Source organism: Silurus aristotelis, assembly GCF_946808225.1.
Source record: "Silurus aristotelis genome assembly, chromosome: 29".
NCBI lineage: Eukaryota > Metazoa > Chordata > Actinopteri > Siluriformes > Siluridae > Silurus > Silurus aristotelis.
The window spans coordinates 11,759,057-11,779,648 of NC_139602.1; the positions used below are offsets into that span (position 1 = coordinate 11,759,057).

Below are 20,592 nucleotides of genomic sequence, written 5' to 3' on the forward strand. Positions count from 1 at the left end.
TTACAACAATTAAAAACTTTTTATTTAAAAAAATGAAGAAAAGTCAACAGTAAAACCTTTTTCATCAACAAATAAACAAACCAAACAATAATAACAACAAAAACAAACAAAGGCACCTCAAAGGAATCCACGCCTCCGAACATCAGAGCAAAAAAACAATCAAACTCTTCTGATAAACTGTACAAAATGTGTATTATAAATAAACTCAGAAAAATGTTTCTTAAAAAAACAAGAGCAGTTCAAGAGATGAGGCAAACATCTGGCTGGAGAAACACCACACCGCAGGATTTCAAGAAAGAGAAGAAAATGTGGTCCGATCTCCTCGAGAATGAACAGAGGGATCAGCACAAGGAGTTTACACAAAGAAAACGCCAGGACGTCATCTTTATGCTAACTGTAGCTAGGCATATTATAAAACTGATTCCTATGTTTAAACAAAAATTCCTAAAAAGGGAATTATTTATAAATGTAAGGCTTGCTGGATGAGTTCCACCCCGGATTTCATCTCGCTAACTCTTTATTCATTTTGTAACTGATTAGAGTTTTGCTACGCAGACTTTACGGCCTGGAAACACGTCAGACTTTTTATAAATACACTATATATTCCGGAAATGTTGGGATGTTTTTTAAATGAAAACTAAAACACTTTCAAATCACATGAACCAATATTTTATTCACAATAGAACATACAGAACATAACAAAAGTTTCAACTGAGAAATTTTACACTTTTATGCACAAAATGAGCTATTTTAAATTTGAAGGCCTCAAAAAAGTTGACAGGGGCATGTTTACCATGGTGTAGCATCTCATCTTCTTCTCCAAACAGTTTGAAGACATCTGGGCATTGAGGTTATGAGTTTCTGGAGTTTTGCTGCTGGAATTTGGTCCCATTGTTGCCTGATATCAGTTTCCAGCTGCTGAAGAGTTGTGGTCGTCTTTGGCGTATTTTCCGTTTAATAATGCACCAAATGTTCTCTGTAGGTGAAAGATCTGGACTGCAGGTTAATTCAGCACCCGGACTCTGCTACTACAAAGCCATGCTGTTGTAACAGCAGCAGTATGCGGTTTTGCATCATCCTGCTGATATACACAAGGCTTTCCCTGAAATAGACGTCGTCTGGAGGGGAGCATATGTTGCTCTATAACCTTAATATACCTTTCAGCATTCATATCCAAAACATGCGAGCGGCTCGTACCGTATGCACTTCTGCACCCCATACCATTAGAGATGCTGACTTTTGAACCGTACGCTGATAACACGCTGGAAAATCCCACTCCTCTTTAGCCCGGAGGACACGGCGTCCGGGATTTCCAACAAGAATGTCATATTTAAGCTTGTCTTTTCCACTTTAAAACAGTCCAATTTAAATGAGCTTCGTCCCACAGGACATGACGGCGCTTCTTGACCATGTTCACATATGGCTTCCTTTTTGCATGATACAGCTTTAGTTGGCATCTGCAGATGGCAGGGCAGATTGTGTTTACCAACAGTGGTTTCTGGAAGTATTCCTGATCCCATTTAGTAACGTCAAATACACAATCGTGCTGATGAGTGATGCAGTGTCGTCTGAGGGCTTGAAGACCACAGGCATCCAACAAAGGTCTTCAACCTCGTCCCTTACGCACTGAGATTTCTCCAGTCTCTCTGAATCTTTTGATGATGTTATGTACAGTAGATGATGAGATTTGCAATGCCTTTGCAATTTGACGTTGAGGAACAATTTAACGGTGTATCTTTTTATGCACTCGTTCAGAGGTTGGAAAACCTCTGCCCATCTTTACTTCTGAGAGACTCTGCTTCTCTAAGACCTTCTTTTTATAGCTAATCATATTACAGACCTTTTCCATCCCTTTGTCTGCCAACTTTTCTGAGACCTGTAGCAGGCATCAAAATTTAAATGAGCTCATTTTGTGCATAAAAGTGTAAAATGTCTCAGTTTAAACATTTGTTATGTTCTTTATGTTCGTTGTGAATAAATATTGGCTCATGTGATTTGAAATTATTTTAGTTTTCATCTTATTAACATTTTAAAAATGTTCCTACATTTCCGGAATTCGGGTTGTATTTCCCCGAGGCAGTTAGCGCAGGTTTGCATGGCAGCCAATGCGATGTTCTTGTGTTTTATCTCCTGAACTGCTCCAGTCTCTGGTTTATAGCAGCTGAGTGTTTTGAAACTATGAAATAAAATTTTTTACAGGGCAAGAAGAGAAAAAAGTATGCAATCATATTTATATTGGAAACAAAAAAAATCTGAAAATCTGCCAAACCTGTTTAATTTTTTCCCCCTTTATTTGTAATAAATGTGGACATGGTCAATAATAATATAAAATTATATTAATAATTATAAGTTTAAAAGTAAAATCAATTTAGTTAATTCCACCTTATTAAAAATAATAAAAAATATTAATTACTATTTACTAATTACTATTATTACTATTATTATTATTTTTTTTTTTTTCATATCCCACAATTGTAAATAATGAGTATTCCTTCAATCATTCAAAATGATTACAGCTGTTTTTTTTTTTTTAAATAATGGTCATAATTTATTCCATCTTTAATAATAATGAATGGGATTAAAAAGTTTAATTATTAATTAATTGATTAATACATAATATTAATATATATATTTTTTTACTTTGACAAATTATGGCTGGATTTTGTGCAAATATAACGTACGACCTAGAAAACAAAAAAATTACTTATATTATTCATTAATCTCAAATTTGAACAACCAAAACAATTCTACAATTCTGAGTAAAAACCATAAATAACATCAAATATAAAAACAACACTGTGATGTAACGTGTCATTTCATAGTTTCAAAACATGGTTTTTGGATTCGGAGTGAAAACTGATTTTTTTTAGTAATACAAAATAAAAAAAAATCTGTATTTCTTGACTAAAACCCAGATTTGTTTCCTTCATGAGGTGAACTGCATGATTTTAACCTGTCAAAGGCGTGTTTTTGACACAAAATAAAAATCACACTGACCAACAACAACAAAAAAATATATGAATTGTGGTTTGTTTTTTTTTGTTTTTTTTTTTAAATAAAGAAAAATGGGAAATTCAGTTCTGTGTTTTATTTTTAATTTGAAAATGTAAAATAATCAAAATGTGATCAGAGCTCAAAAGCGTCCTGATTTTTAGGGTTAAAAGTCATTTAAACTTTTAATATAATAAAGAAATAAAGGATGATTTATAAAGGAGCTGCAGTGTTTTTTTTAGATGTAAAATTTAAATACATTTTAAATAAAAAAAATTTATTCTCTTGCAATATTCATGATGTCCTAAATAATATTTAATGCAAAAAATATTTTATTTCAGCTATCCAATAATTACCCATAATGCACTGCAAGTGTATCAAAGAGAAACAGCAGCATTCAGGTGAGTATGTAATAAACTGGTGTATATTCGCTAGCAGCTGAGCGTGACTTATACAGAGCGTTAATCCCATAGCCTAACCGCTAATTAGCATATTGGCTGGCTATTTATAATTAGCTGCTGTAGTGCACTCTGTCCATAAGCACAGTCTTGCACCAAAAACTTCTGCCACTTGTTAGAAAAGTTCTCTAGAATTCATTTAATCTTCACGCTAACATTTGGAATGCAGTCGTAATTATTTATTTCCTGTCAATAATTTAATGCTGTCACCTGAATCGAGATATTATTAGTAAATGACTTTGTGGGTTTTCTTTGGTAGCTGATATAAAAAAATAAACATGTACAGTATGCAGTGAAAAAACTAGCTTAATTATTTAATTTTTAAAAAGCAAATGAAATTAAATCATCCTTATTCTCAACCAATTATATAAAAAAAATCATACCGATGCAAAATTACAAAAATTAAAATTAGCATTTATTTACTTATTTTTACTTTTTTAGTTATTTACATTCATATACTTAAAGATGTTCTGCATATTAAAAATTATTTTAATAGAAAATAAGCCCTTATTTTGCATTCAGACAAGATGAAGGTTGATAATTTCCACTGAATTAAATCTTTTTTAAGAAAAATAATTAATTTTATTTAAAAAAATTGAGAAGTGAAAAGTGAATTTTTGGTGGCTAAAGAAAAATCGCTGTCAGTGTTCCTTTGCTACAGAGCTACGCAATTTCTATTCCTCTATTAGATTTTTTTAATTGGATGGTACAGAAAAACAAAAGAAACATGCACACTACAAAAATCACTACAAAAATGGCAAAAAAAAAATTCATCTTTTTAAGGACATGTTTACTGTTTTCCTGTGAATTAAACTATTCAAGAATTAAACCCAGCACCAAAAAAACCCCGACTTTTTTTGTAATTAACACAAATGATTCCACATCACAGTCTTGTTGTGACACTATGATGATGATGTGAGAACAATTTGGGCTTTTTGTTTTTTGTTTAATAAAAAAATCATTTAAAGTCACTTCTTTTACTACAATTTTCTGTATTTTACTTATTTATTATTTGAGGTCCTGACTTCATGATTAAAGCCACATACATTTTTATTTAAAAAAAAAAAATGATTGTCTGTTGCAATAAAAAAAATATATAAATAAAAAAGAAAGTATTTGTTTAATAATTTTTTTTTACTTTGATAAAGAAGTGACTTTAAATGGTTCACCTGTAGCAAAAATAAAAATTAAAAACACTAAACTAATGACAAATAAAATAAAATGCATTGTTCATGTTTCAGTACAAAAATATCTCAAACTGCTGCTGAAAAACAAAAGTAACACAAATAAAAATTAAAAAACACTCGCATATTTTCCAAAAAAGAAAAAAAAAAAACAATAAAGAAAGGGTGGTGGTGTTACACAATCTCTCTCTCTCTCTCTCTCTCTCTCTCTCATGAAGACGTGACTCCAACACAATGTGTCTCTTCACCTTTTCAGGAATTAATATTATTATTGTTTTTTTTTCTTTTGTTATCAAAATGGAAGAAAGCTCCTTCTCTGAAATCTTCCACCTGTTGGCTGAGTGAAAGATGAGTGAAGTCTGTTTTTCATTTCTACTCTACAAAAAAAGTGTTGCTTTGTTCATCTGTGTTTGTTTCCATGTTTCTCGTTCTGCACGTCAGCGTGAAACTTGATTACCTCACAGACTAAGCACCATTACCCGCCGCATCACATCCACACCTCCCACCACACCACCGCGTCACAACACACCTCATCACCGCATCATCACGTCATCACACGGCCTGCAGAGACAAAGAGAGAAATCTCTCAGCTACATACAGGAGGAAAACAGAGATAAACAAGCAAGGACACAAACAGATGGACCTCAATTTACTGGCTAACAAAAACACAGACATACAGACTATGAGACAGACAAATAGACAGACGAACACCCAGACAGACAGCTGCACTTCAGCTTTACCTTCTGACAACAAACAGACAGATAGACAGTATAGTTTTACTTGCTGACAGACAGATGTGCAGGAGGACAGTCAGTGAGATGAACAAGGAGACAGATATTAGGGCATTCATTCAGCAAGTCAGACAGACAAGTGGGCATGTAGACAGAAATGTGGTTGATAGATAGACAGGCAAAAAAACAAACAGATGGACGGGTAGAAAGAAACTGAGGCAGACAGAGAACAAAACTGGATACAGACAGTGAGACACAGGCAGACAAATGGGCAGGTGGACAAACAGACAGTGAGACAGGCAGTGTAATGTATAGACAGGCAGTCAGTGAGACAAATAATCAAACAAACAGATGAGCGGACAGACAGAGTGAGACAGACAGTAAAACAGACAGAGTGAGACAGACAGAAAAACAGACAGAGCGAGACAGACAGTAAGACAGACAGACAGAGAGCGAGACAGACAGACAAAAAGTGAGAAAAACAGTAAGACAGACAGGGCAAGACAGTAAGACAGACAGACAGAGCGAGACAGACAGACAGTAAGACAGACAGACAGAGCAAGAGAAACAGACAGACAAACAGAGTAAGACAGACAGTAAGACAGACAGACAGACAGACAGACAGACAGACAGACAGACAGACAGACAGACAGAGTGAGACAGACAGAAAAACAGACAGAGCGAGACAGACAGTAAGACAGACAGTAAGACAGACAGACAGACAGACAGACAGACAGACAGACAGACAGACAGAGTGAGACAGACAGACAGACATACCAAGACAGACAGTAAGGCAGTCAGACAGCGTGAGACAGACAGGCAGACAGATCAAGACAGACAGTAAGACAAACAGACAGACCGAGACAGACAGTAAGACAGAAAGTAAGACAGACAGACAGAGCGAGACAGACAGTAAGACAGACAGACAGAGCAAGACAGACAGTCCAGTGTACCTCAGCTTCACTTGCTGTGTTGGTACATGTAGTTGGTGTGATCTGCAGTGGGTTCTATGGGGACTTGTTGATGGGTTCCGCTGTTCTCCTGAGGATGATTAAATACCCATCAGAACTCAAACAGAACATACGTCTGACAAACAAAATGAAGGAACTTAACACTGATGCAGAGCTTCACCTGTCTCACCTCTACAGAGACGCTGGACGGGGGCACGGAGGTGTACTGAGGGATGTAACTCCCCTGCATGTACTGTGAGATCACACACATAGAAGGAGTTTCTTTTAACACCACTTATTCTTTTACACCTTCATCCAAATACTTATTACTAGAATATCTGGGACAGAGACAAGATTTTCTAAAGAAGAGAGAGAGAGAGAGAGAGAGAGAGAGAGAGAGAGAGAGAGAGAGAGAGATGGGGATGATGGAGTACCGTTCCAGCGCTTCCTAGTGTGAGGTGACTGAGCTGCTGGGTTAAGGGACTCATCAGGGAGGTGGGCTGGATGGACATGGTGTGGTCCAGAGTTGGGGTTAAAACGGTCCCCTGATCACAAATCACAGATCATTTTACACAAATCTGTTACACACACAGCTTTTTAACCACAAAACTAAGAGCAGAAGCTCAAACAGTCAACTTAAAGACTGTGTAAATAATTTCTGGCTTGTGATTGGTCAGAAGGTAAAGATTACAGTATTGTAAGAGTATTGTATGGAAGGAGTCTCCAGTGCGAGTGCTTAGTAACAGTTATTTACATGTAACAGAAACACAGTTGCTTTGGTGTGAGTGAAATGAAACACTTTAACACTATCTCTGCCTCATAACTCCACCCCTTACTACTTATCTGATATACAGTATCTTACAAAAGTAAGTGCACCCCTCACATTTCTTCTGAACGGACAATACTATAGAAATGAATCTTGGACATATTTTAGAGGAGACAATGTGCAGCTTTATAGCAGTACAGATTTACTGTCCTCTAAAACTAACACAACATACAGCCATTATTGTCTAAATATTAAAAATGATAAGCATTTATATAGATTTTGGATGTGACTGTGTGGAGGGTTTTGTTCTACTCACTGTGGGCTGCATGAGGTACGATTGGTGGTGCATCCATGACGGACTGTGAACCTGCAAATGTAATCATCCATATATTATACACCATGTGTGCATTCTACATACACTAAGCTTATATACAATACATAGAGTTTATATAGAACAAACAGAATTTACTAATTTAATGGGTTTTTTTAAAAGATTTTGTTTATATAGAATATAATAGGTTCATATGTTATTATATTTTGTTTCTTTTTTGGAAAGCTACATTCAATACTTTGACATAAATGTAAATCTGTAGATGTGAATCATGAGATCATGATTCACAAAGCACTTACTAATTTATTGGGTATGACATAATTCTTCTTCTTTAAACACATATCCTGCTCTTGCTGTAGCAAATTAACTCTTCTTTTTATATTACAATTTACTTATTTTATTTGTAACCCTTTATCACTGACCTGGTATGAGGGAACTTGAGAAGACATGTAGGGAGACAGAGATGTCTGAGCAATCATTCTGTTTGGGGCGATGCTGTACGGAGACGAATAAAACCTGCAAAATGAATAAAATAAAAAAATGTGTACAATACAATAAAAGGATGTACAATACAATAAAAAAAAAAACACGATGTGTTGCAGTAGTAATTGTGGCCACCAGGTGTCACAAGGATACAAACACATTGATGCTTTACTCTGAAACATTATTGAATGCATAAATTGTTTAATTTACTTTACAGAGTGATAACGACATGGCACTCACCCATTCTGTAAGGCTGTTGGGTCGTACGTTAGTGTCATTCCTCCCTGAAATCATACAAATATTGTAGAATTTACTGTTCAGTGTCAAATCGTTCAAAAACAGAAGAGCTCAAGACAAATATGTTCAATGTTGTGCATATCTATACAGATGCTCCCCACTTTATGAACATTGCGGATACGAACAAACCTGTACACCAAGTGCATTTTGCTCGGAGTCGAAAAAATTCAGGACAGAGGAGAGTCGCCTCTAGTCGTAGACTGTAACAAGTCTACATGATGCGCACTGAACTCGGGACAATGAATTTTTTTAATGTCATCTTTTTTAGATTCATTTTTATAATTTTTTTTATTACTTAATACAAAATATTGTATAGAGTATTTTCATTATTTCGATTTGTTTAAGTATATTTTATTGTTTATTTGATAGTATTTATAGCTCTTACATCATTAGGAGATATGTGCAGTCAATAACGAACACAGTAACAACTTAACTGTACTGTATTCCACTAAATACCACAACATCTATTTATACTGTAAACTATACAACACCATACTCAAGACTGTATAAAACAAATTATACTATAAATTGTCATCAGTTCTTTTATTGGCACATACTTTACAGAGAATTAATACAAATATTAACAAAAGAAATACATGTCTGCAATTCTCCCGTCTTCTTACCGTGTCAGTGTCTCTGCCCCAAGACCTGCCGTTCTGCAGGTACTTCCCCTGATTCTGCCTCTTCTTTTGTCCCCCGTCAGCAAATTTACATAACAACGGTTCTGTGGGCACTAAAATACAACAAACAATGCATAAGACTCGAGTCCATCATCCTCAGTCTGTCATCAGAAACTCTCAAAAACTCATTCATTAAAGTGTGGGGTGTACGCTGTACGCTACGCTATAGAGAGTGGGTGTACGCTGTACGCTACGCTATAGAGAGTGGGGTGTACGCTGTACGCTACGCTATAGAGAGTGGGGTGTACGCTGTACGCTACGCTATAGAGAGTGGGGTGTATTCTGTACACTACGCTATAGAGAGTGGGGTGTATTCTGTACACTACGCTATAGAGAGTGGGGTGTATTCTGTACACTACGCTATAGAGAGTGGGGTGTATTCTGTACACTACGCTATAGAGAGTGGGGTGTACGCTGTACGCTACGCTATAGAGAGTGGGGTGTACGCTGTACGCTACGCTATAGAGAGTGGGGTGTACGCTGTACGCTACGCTATAGAGAGTGGGGTGTACGCTGTACGCTACGCTATAGAGAGTGGGGTGTACGCTGTACGCTACGCTATAGAGAGTGGGGTGTATTCTGTACACTACGCTATAGAGAGTGGGGTGTATTCTGTACGCTACGCTATAGAGAGTGGGGTGTATTCTGTACACTACGCTATAGAGAGTGGGGTGTATTCTGTACACTACGCTATAGAGAGTGGGGTGTATTCTGTACGCTACGCTATAGAGAGTGGGGTGTACGCTGTACGCTACGCTATAGAGAGTGGGGTGTACGCTGTACGCTACGCTATAGAGAGTGGGGTGTACACTACGCTATAGAGAGTGGGGTGTACACTACGCTATAGAGAGTGGGGTGTATTCTGTACGCTACGCTATAGAGAGTGGGGTGTATTCTGTACGCTACGCTATAGAGAGTGGGGTGTACACTACGCTATAGAGAGTGGGGTGTATTCTGTACGCTACGCTATAGAGAGTGGGGTGTACGCTGTACGCTACGCTATAGAGAGTGGGGTGTACGCTGTACACTACGCTATAGAGAGTGGGGTGTACGCTGTACACTACGCTATAGAGAGTGGGGTGTACGCTGTACGCTACGCTATAGAGAGTGGGGTGTACGCTGTACGCTACGCTATAGAGAGTGGGGTGTACGCTGTACGCTACGCTATAGAGAGTGGGGTGTACGCTGTACGCTACGCTATAGAGAGTGGGGTGTACGCTGTACACTACGCTATAGAGAGTGGGGTGTACGCTGTACGCTACGCTATAGAGAGTGGGGTGTACGCTGTACGCTACGCTATAGAGAGTGGGGTGTACGCTGTACGCTACGCTATAGAGAGTGGGGTGTACGCTGTACGCTGTACACTACGCTATAGAGAGTGGGGTGTACGCTGTACGCTACGCTATAGAGAGTGGGGTGTACGCTGTACGCTGTACGCTACGCTATAGAGAGTGGGGTGTACGCTGTACGCTACGCTATAGAGAGTGGGGTGTACGCTGTACGCTGTACACTACGCTATAGAGAGTGGGGTGTATTCTGTACGCTACGCTATAGAGAGTGGGGTGTACGCTGTACGCTACGCTATAGAGAGTGGGGTGTACGCTGTACGCTATGCTATAGAGAGTGGGGTGTACGCTGTACGCTACGCTATAGAGAGTGGGGTGTACGCTGTACGCTGTACACTACGCTATAGAGAGTGGGGTGTACGCTGTACGCTACGCTATAGAGAGTGGGGTGTACGCTGTACACTACGCTATAGAGAGTGGGGTGTACGCTGTACGCTACGCTATAGAGAGTGGGGTGTACGCTGTACACTACGCTATAGAGAGTGGGGTGTACGCTGTACGCTGTACACTACGCTATAGAGAGTGGGTGTACGCTGTACACTACGCTATAGAGAGTGGGGTGTACGCTGTACACTACGCTATAGAGAGTGGGGTGTATTCTGTACGCTACGCTATAGAGAGTGGGGTGTACGCTGTACACTACGCTATAGAGAGTGGGGTGTATTCTGTACGCTACGCTATAGAGAGTGGGGTGTACGCTGTACGCTACGCTATAGAGAGTGGGGTGTATTCTGTACGCTACGCTATAGAGAGTGGGGTGTACGCTGTACGCTACGCTATAGAGAGTGGGGTGTACGCTGTACGCTACGCTATAGAGAGTGGGGTGTACGCTGTACGCTACGCTATAGAGAGTGGGGTGTACGCTGTACGCTGTACACTACGCTATAGAGAGTGGGGTGTACGCTGTACGCTACGCTATAGAGAGTGGGGTGTACGCTGTACGCTGTACACTACGCTATAGAGAGTGGGTGTACGCTGTACACTACGCTATAGAGAGTGGGGTGTACGCTGTACGCTACGCTATAGAGAGTGGGGTGTACGCTGTACACTACGCTATAGAGAGTGGGGTGTACGCTGTACACTACGCTATAGAGAGTGGGGTGTACGCTGTACGCTACGCTATAGAGAGTGGGGTGTACACTACGCTATAGAGAGTGGGGTGTACGCTGTACGCTACGCTATAGAGAGTGGGGTGTACGCTGTACGCTGTACACTACGCTATAGAGAGTGGGTGTACGCTGTACACTACGCTATAGAGAGTGGGGTGTACGCTGTACGCTACGCTATAGAGAGTGGGGTGTACGCTGTACGCTGTACGCTACGCTATAGAGAGTGGGGTGTACGCTGTACGCTACGCTATAGAGAGTGGGGTGTACGCTGTACGCTGTACACTACGCTATAGAGAGTGGGGTGTACGCTGTACACTACGCTATAGAGAGTGGGGTGTATTCTGTACACTACGCTATAGAGAGTGGGGTGTACGCTGTACGCTACGCTATAGAGAGTGGGGTGTACGCTGTACGCTACGCTATAGAGAGTGGGGTGTACGCTGTACGCTACGCTATAGAGAGTGGGGTGTACGCTGTACGCTACGCTATAGAGAGTGGGGTGTACGCTGTACGCTACGCTATAGAGAGTGGGGTGTATTCTGTACACTACGCTATAGAGAGTGGGGTGTATTCTGTACGCTACGCTATAGAGAGTGGGGTGTATTCTGTACACTACGCTATAGAGAGTGGGGTGTATTCTGTACACTACGCTATAGAGAGTGGGGTGTATTCTGTACGCTACGCTATAGAGAGTGGGGTGTACGCTGTACGCTACGCTATAGAGAGTGGGGTGTACGCTGTACGCTACGCTATAGAGAGTGGGGTGTACACTACGCTATAGAGAGTGGGGTGTACACTACGCTATAGAGAGTGGGGTGTATTCTGTACGCTACGCTATAGAGAGTGGGGTGTACACTACGCTATAGAGAGTGGGGTGTATTCTGTACGCTACGCTATAGAGAGTGGGGTGTACGCTGTACGCTACGCTATAGAGAGTGGGGTGTACGCTGTACACTACGCTATAGAGAGTGGGGTGTACGCTGTACACTACGCTATAGAGAGTGGGGTGTACGCTGTACGCTACGCTATAGAGAGTGGGGTGTACGCTGTACGCTACGCTATAGAGAGTGGGGTGTACGCTGTACGCTACGCTATAGAGAGTGGGGTGTACGCTGTACGCTACGCTATAGAGAGTGGGGTGTACGCTGTACACTACGCTATAGAGAGTGGGGTGTACGCTGTACGCTACGCTATAGAGAGTGGGGTGTACGCTGTACGCTACGCTATAGAGAGTGGGGTGTACGCTGTACGCTACGCTATAGAGAGTGGGGTGTACGCTGTACGCTGTACACTACGCTATAGAGAGTGGGGTGTACGCTGTACGCTACGCTATAGAGAGTGGGGTGTACGCTGTACGCTGTACGCTACGCTATAGAGAGTGGGGTGTACGCTGTACGCTACGCTATAGAGAGTGGGGTGTACGCTGTACGCTGTACACTACGCTATAGAGAGTGGGGTGTATTCTGTACGCTACGCTATAGAGAGTGGGGTGTACGCTGTACGCTACGCTATAGAGAGTGGGGTGTACGCTGTACGCTATGCTATAGAGAGTGGGGTGTACGCTGTACGCTACGCTATAGAGAGTGGGGTGTACGCTGTACGCTGTACACTACGCTATAGAGAGTGGGGTGTACGCTGTACGCTACGCTATAGAGAGTGGGGTGTACGCTGTACACTACGCTATAGAGAGTGGGGTGTACGCTGTACGCTACGCTATAGAGAGTGGGGTGTACGCTGTACACTACGCTATAGAGAGTGGGGTGTACGCTGTACGCTGTACACTACGCTATAGAGAGTGGGTGTACGCTGTACACTACGCTATAGAGAGTGGGGTGTACGCTGTACACTACGCTATAGAGAGTGGGGTGTATTCTGTACGCTACGCTATAGAGAGTGGGGTGTACGCTGTACACTACGCTATAGAGAGTGGGGTGTATTCTGTACGCTACGCTATAGAGAGTGGGGTGTACGCTGTACGCTACGCTATAGAGAGTGGGGTGTATTCTGTACGCTACGCTATAGAGAGTGGGGTGTACGCTGTACGCTACGCTATAGAGAGTGGGGTGTACGCTGTACGCTACGCTATAGAGAGTGGGGTGTACGCTGTACGCTACGCTATAGAGAGTGGGGTGTACGCTGTACGCTGTACACTACGCTATAGAGAGTGGGGTGTACGCTGTACGCTACGCTATAGAGAGTGGGGTGTACGCTGTACGCTGTACACTACGCTATAGAGAGTGGGTGTACGCTGTACACTACGCTATAGAGAGTGGGGTGTACGCTGTACGCTACGCTATAGAGAGTGGGGTGTACGCTGTACACTACGCTATAGAGAGTGGGGTGTACGCTGTACACTACGCTATAGAGAGTGGGGTGTACGCTGTACGCTACGCTATAGAGAGTGGGGTGTACACTACGCTATAGAGAGTGGGGTGTACGCTGTACGCTACGCTATAGAGAGTGGGGTGTACGCTGTACGCTGTACACTACGCTATAGAGAGTGGGTGTACGCTGTACACTACGCTATAGAGAGTGGGGTGTACGCTGTACGCTACGCTATAGAGAGTGGGGTGTACGCTGTACACTACGCTATAGAGAGTGGGGTGTACGCTGTACACTACGCTATAGAGAGTGGGGTGTACGCTGTACGCTACGCTATAGAGAGTGGGGTGTACGCTGTACGCTGTACGCTACGCTATAGAGAGTGGGGTGTACGCTGTACACTACGCTATAGAGAGTGGGGTGTACGCTGTACGCTACGCTATAGAGAGTGGGGTGTACGCTGTACGCTGTACACTACGCTATAGAGAGTGGGGTGTACGCTGTATGTACACTGTATATATATATACACACTCACTCCCTCACCTGGCACTCCTGGTGGAGTTTTAATATATTTTCCATTAAAATGTTGAATAATGGCTTCACATTTCTCTGTGGACTCCATCCTGCAAAACACAAAATCCTTTAAGTTAATCAATAAATAAATTAATTGATTAATTTAATAGTCTGTAAATAATAGATTTATCATAACAGAAAAATGTTTATTTGATGCAAGAAAATGAATATAACTTGCTAAAGCGCTAAATAGATAAAGGTTTAAGCTTCTGCTTGACAATGAAATTAAACACTGACTTTTTGGTGCTGGCTTTATTTCATTATTTTTTTCTTGTATGTTTTGAGTGATTTTTCTTTTTATTCTTTATTCAAGCAAAAATCTCCCACAATCCTGGGCCTGAGACCGCCTGTCAAGCTCCGCCTCTTTCTCAGTCACCTGATTATTAACGATACTCACCTGTTTGCAATCTCTCTCTCTCTCTCTCTCTCTCTCTCTCTCTCTCTCTCTTTCTCTTTCTCTCTCTCTCTCTCTCTCTCTCTCTCTCTCGCACACATTTTTTTCCAACTTTAAGTTCTCAGCAGAAAATCTGTGTGTTTTCATCTTTGCTTTAACACTTTTTATAACGTAAATTAATCTAATTACTGTCTTTTTTATTTATGGTAATATTTTAGGATGAATGTGAACTCTGACCTGACTCCAGGCCTTCTCACCTCACCTACATCACTACCTGACTTTACTAACACACTTGTGGCTAAATGAGCACAAATCTCCACAACATCTACAATATTTTCACAGAGTGGAGCATAACATGCATTATAACAGCAAAAGAGGACAATTTCATCCAGGTGTCCACAAACCTTTGGCCATTAAGTGTATAAGCATAATGTTTCCAAAGACAATTCACAAAGATTAGCGCAAAGAAAATGGAACAAGTGAATATTTTTAATATTTGAGAATTTCCCCAGAACATTTTACTTCTGCAAATTATTTTTGTAACTTCAGAAACGTTTCCAACTCACACTGACTTCATGCAAAACACACTTTAATACCGTCATAGACTTGACAGAGCTCTCCCTCTAGTGGCTAAAAGGAATAACATGTAAACAGGAAGTCCGGAGTGTTCACCTGGCGAACCCCACGCCTCTGCTGGTCCCGTTGGCGTCTCGGAGGATTCGTGTGGAAATCACCTGACCGAACGATTTCAGCATGGACTCCAGCTCCTGCTCATCCATCGACACGGGCAGGTTGGAGATGTACAGGTTAGTGGGGTCCTGCTCCTGTTGCTGACAAAAACCGCAGAGAAAAAAAACTATTAAACCAGTAAAATGATTAACAATGAATTAATTATAACACAATAAAAAAAAACATTCAGAGCTAATAGACTTTACTCCTTAGAGCCTGTTGAGATAAAAGAGATATAAATCTCTTTTTTTATTTTTTAAAAGAAAAAAAGAAATAAAAAAAGAAAAATTTTAATGCACAAAGAAATTAAAGTTAATTATTTTCCTACTACAACCAATAAAATGTTATTTTTGTATTAGTAAAAGAATAAAATGAAGTTAATGTAGTTTTAAATAATTAAAACTAATTATAATATTTGAATAATTTGATAATAAAAAGCTAAAAGAGGGACTGGAAGAACGCAAACAGAGCACGGATATACAAACAAACGTTTGTTCACAATGATTTTGAATAATAACACAATAAAATCTTAAAAATAAAATGTATTACTAGGATTCTTTTTTTTGGACTTACTTTGGCCATTTGGGCCTGGATGCCGGTGGACTTTAGAGCTGTTACAGCTTTTTGAGCTGCTGCAGGACTGTCAAAGTCAACAAAGCCATAACCTACACACACACACACACACACACACACACACACACACACACACACACACACACACACACACACAATCATTTTAAAAGGTAGACTGCTTATTATTTAGGGGTTTTTTTTGCCTTAAATTTATCTTATTTTTTACGTAACCTTTTTTTAATGCTGATTGTTATCATGAATAACATCTAAATAATAATAATTAAAAAATAAAAATTATATTAATAAATTAATAATTTCTGCTCGTTGTGAATAATATAATGTAGTAATGCGCAATTACCTCGCAAATATTTCTATAATAATTCAATCGTGTTATTATTGTTTATGTGATTTGAAGCCTCTGACCTTTGCACTTATTGGTTGTTTTGTCCAGGATGGCTTTGGTGGATACGATCTTCCCGTACCTTCAAAAAAAAAGTACAGCATGATCACACACACACACACACACACACACACACTCAAAAAACCTATCCTGTAAGATCGAAGTGCCTTTGATGTTCCCATGCACCCTTCATTACATTTTCCTGTGTGTGCGTGCGTGTGCGTGCGTGTGTGTGTGTGTGTGTGTGTGTGTGTGTGTGTGTGTGTGTGTGTGTGTGTGTGTGTGTGTGTGATCTCATTGCTGTTGTTTTCCTGCAGGTTGAAACTTCACCCCAGGGACAAAAACAATTCTGTTCTGCTCTTCTCCACCTTCTCCACCTGTCTGCGTCACCTATAAATACCCTCCGTCTGGCGTCTGGTCGCTCCACGGCACTAGTTTTTGAACTACGCAAAACATTTTATTCGGAAAAACCGTCTTTGTGTTTTAGTGCAGAGACGCAAACAGAGTTCCATCTGATGACATCATCGGAATCCTCGCAAGGTCACGTGACCTTGTGTTTATTATTCAACATCGACGTTATTAAAGGAAACAAAATAAAAAAGAAGCGCTGAACTACTCGTTGCTACGGAAACGATAAGACGTCGGAGCTGCTGCTGTTGAGAATTAATCAACTTCTGGCAACCAATCATGCAAAGTGAGGGCTAATGGACAACTCATGATCATTCCAGCTCTAATAAACTTTACATGCAGGAAGCGTGTGTGTGTGTGTGTGTGTGTGTGTGTGTGTGTGTGTGTGTGTGTGGTTGTTCTGCACTGAAGTGAACTCTCCCTCGTTTGCTTTGACGTAAGCTCAGCTCTGCTCCAGTAACCAGACCGTGAAACTCGATCCCTCTGTCCTTCTCTCTTCCTCCCTCCATCCTCGACTCGTCTTCTGGGTCCTAAAGCCCTACAATTAATTTTTACTTTTCATACCGAACCCTGTGCGTGTGTGCGTGTGTGTGTGTGTGTGTGTGTGTGTGTGTGTGTGTGTGTGTGTGTGTGTGTGTGTACTGCTCAATCACAAACACTGCCATCTTACACCTGGAGAGGTTTACACACACACTCAACACACCCTCTCAACACAAACTGTCACACACCTGCCACACACACTCACTACACTCTCCCTCACACACACACACACACACACACACACACACACTCAACACAAACTCTCACACACCTGCCACACACACACACACACACACTCAGTGCACACACACAACTCAGCACACACACACAACTCAGCATACACACACACACACACACACACAAACACTCAGCGCGCACACACACACAGACACACACACTAAGCACACAGCACACGCACACACACTCACCACACACAAACTCAGCACACACACACTCACCACACACAAACTCAGCACACACACTCAGCACATACACACTCACCACACACACACACACACACACACACTTGCACACACACTCATCACAAACACACTCACCACAGACACTCAGCACACACACACACTCACCACACACACACTCAGCACATACTCAACGAACACACACTCAAAATACACACACAATCAGCATATATACACACACACACACACACACACACATCACATCCAATTACACACACACATTCGTCCAATTACATACAAGATAGACAAAAAAAAGGAACTAAAATCTAACAAATAAAAACTAAATTAATAAATAAACTAAGGTTCTGAAAACTGGTACTAAACAGAAAACTAAATTCTAAAAACTGAAACTGAAGAAGTGAAGTTTAAAGACTGGAACTACACTGAGACCTAAAGTCCTAAAAATTGGAACTGAACTGAGAAGTGAAGTTTTAAAGTCTGGAACTGAGCCGAGAACCTCTTGGGCCTGAATGTGGTTCCTTTAGGTTCCTGAACTGAAATTTTAATGATTTTATATTTTTGGCGTTCGGAGTGTTTGAGTAACATCGCTGGAGGAAACCCTGCTTCATCACTAATCTTTTCTCTAAAGATCTGGCAGCGTGTCCAGACATTCCTGTCTGTCTCGACACTGTGTGTGTGTGTGTGTGTGTGTGTGTGTGTGTGTGTGTGTGTGTGTGTGTGTGTGTGTGTGTGTGTGTGTGTGTGTTGGCTCTACCTGTGCATTACTCACTGAAGCAGAAAATTGTACATTAGATTCCAGTAAACCGTGTGCAGGTATAAACAAGTCACGTGACTTTACTCTGACTTCATGCTTTATGTAATAGATCTCTCATCACTGCGCTCTGATTGGTCAGGAGGCGGTGATCAATTCTCTCTCTGATATTATTAATAATCAGGACACGCTGTATAGGAAAATAATCAGCTTAGGAGGAGTAACTGTGTGTGTGTGTGTGTGTGTGTGTAACCAGTAACACTCAGTTGTGTATAGGTTATATCATTTGTGTGAGTAGTTGTGTGATGGTTTTAACAGATGACGTTGTGTATAAAGATTTAAACACCGCAGCTGCTGCAGCCGAGATGCCGAGACACAGACGTCTGAGTTTTTCCACATGTTGCAGTGTCTGCTTTGTGTGTGTGTGTGTGTGTGTGTGTGTGTGTGTGTGTGTGTGTGTGTGTGTGTGTGTGTGTGTGTGTGGGAGTGCGCACAGAGTCATAGCCGTGAGAGTGGTTGAGTTGAGCTAAAAGTCTAAATTTCCAGTGTGAATCAAAACCCACTCAAATTTTTTCTCCTTATGTATCTCCCCTTAATTCCCACGTCTCTCCTCATTTTTCTCTTATCATGTTTCTCACATCTCTCCTCAAGTCTCACCCCATGTTTCTCACGTCTTTCCTCATGTTTCTCCCCATGTTTCTCACATCTCTTCATGTCTCTTCCAATGGTTCTCACATCTCCCCTCATCTCTCCTCATGTTTCTCACATCTCTCCTCATGTTTCTCACATCTCTCCCCATGTCTCTGACATCTCTCCTCATGTCTTGCCTCATTTTTTTCACATCTCTTCTCATGTTTCTCACATCTCTCCTCATGTCTCTCCCCATGTTTTTCACATCTCTCCTCACGTCTCTCCCCATGTCTCTCCCCATGTTTTTCACATCTCTCCTCATGTCTCTCCTCATGGTTCTCACATCTCTCCTCATGTCTCTCGCCATGTTTTCCCAATGTTTCACACATCTCTCCTCATGTCTCTCCTCATGTTTCTCACATCTCTCCTCATGTCTCTCCCCATGTTTTTCACATCTCTCCTCATGTTTCTTACGTCCCTCCTCTTGTCTCTCCCCATGTTTTTCACATCTCTCCTCACGTCTCTCCCCATGTCTCTCCCTATGTTTTTCACATCTCTCCTCACGTCTCTCCCCATGTCTCTCCCCATGTTTTTCACATCTCTCCTCATGTCTCTCCTCATGTTTCTCACATCTCTCCTCATGCTTCTCCCCATGTTTCTCACGTCTCTCCCCATGTTTCCTAAATCTCTCCTTACGTCTCTCCCCATGTTTCTCACATCTCTCCTCATGTCTCTCGCCATGTTTCTCTCAATGTTTCACACATCTCTCATGTCTCTTCCCAATGTTTCTCAAATCTCTCCCTGTGTTTCTCCCTATGTTTCTCACATCTCTCCCTATGTTTCTCCCCATGTTTCTCACATATCTCCCTATGTTTCTCCCCATGTTTCTCACATCTCTCCCTATGTTTCTCCCCATGTTTCTCACTAGTACTGAGCATCGAGTACTGACTATTGAGTACAGAGTACTGAGCAGAGTACCAAGTGAAAAAAGAAAAAAACACAATTATACCCAACTGCACATAACTATACACCACAAAGCCAGTCAGAGACGACACTTGCTCTGTAGAAGGGTGGGTGTGAAGGTTAATGTGTTGTGTTGAGTAAAATTTGCTGTAAATCTGAGTAACATTCCATATAATTGGAGATTAGAGTGTGAGTGTGTTAGCATGAGGACTCACGGCTGGCAGAGTTTGACCAGGTCCTGGTCGGTGGTCCCGGGGTGAAGGCCGCGGATGTACAGGTTGGTTTTGCTCAGTTGTTCACCGCCTCCTCCACTGCTCGCGCTGCTGCTGTTAGTGTTGGGACTCGGTGGTGCCATCTGGAGGCCAGAGGAGACATAGGCCTGCTGCAGGAACACAACAAATACAAATGACCACCATGTGTGTTTACATTCATCCCCACCACAAAACTATATAAAAGTGCAACTGAAAATGACCAATAAACAGTAAGGGAGCACCTTGTACTCCGCCCCCTTTTATAGGAAGCCATCGACTAGCTAAATGAGCA

At 41.2% G+C, this 20,592-nt stretch overlaps 1 protein-coding gene and 1 long non-coding RNA gene across 4 annotated transcripts in view; one reads left to right on the top strand and one right to left on the bottom strand.

The window, feature by feature from the left end:
• Positions 1–20,592, bottom strand: part of rbms2a (RNA binding motif, single stranded interacting protein 2a) — a 31,746-nt gene continuing 11,154 nt past the window's right edge. For 2 of the 3 annotated variants that reach the window (XM_083534824.1, XM_083534825.1), the window contains exons 2-14: positions 20,265–20,431; positions 16,341–16,399; positions 15,918–16,009; positions 15,288–15,445; positions 14,192–14,271; positions 8,815–8,924; positions 8,135–8,178; positions 7,834–7,927; positions 7,397–7,447; positions 6,749–6,859; positions 6,505–6,567; positions 6,318–6,405; positions 1–5,194 (exon numbers count right to left, since the gene is read on the bottom strand). In XM_083534824.1, coding sequence (XP_083390950.1) covers positions 6,325–6,405; positions 6,505–6,567; positions 6,749–6,859; positions 7,397–7,447; positions 7,834–7,927; positions 8,135–8,178; positions 8,815–8,924; positions 14,192–14,271; positions 15,288–15,445; positions 15,918–16,009; positions 16,341–16,399; positions 20,265–20,431 — 1,110 coding nt within the window. In that variant the 3' untranslated portion in view covers positions 1–5,194; positions 6,318–6,324. Of the gene's footprint in view, positions 5,195–6,317; positions 6,406–6,495; positions 6,568–6,748; positions 6,860–7,396; positions 7,448–7,833; positions 7,928–8,134; positions 8,179–8,814; positions 8,925–14,191; positions 14,272–15,287; positions 15,446–15,917; positions 16,010–16,340; positions 16,400–20,264; positions 20,432–20,592 lie in introns of all 3 variants that reach the window. The other variant, XM_083534823.1, reaches the window with a different exon arrangement.
• LOC310722403 lies at positions 15,291–17,070 on the top strand. The gene is made up of 2 exons (XR_014532364.1): positions 15,291–15,421; positions 16,635–17,070. It is a non-coding gene; the product is annotated as an uncharacterized lncRNA (long non-coding RNA).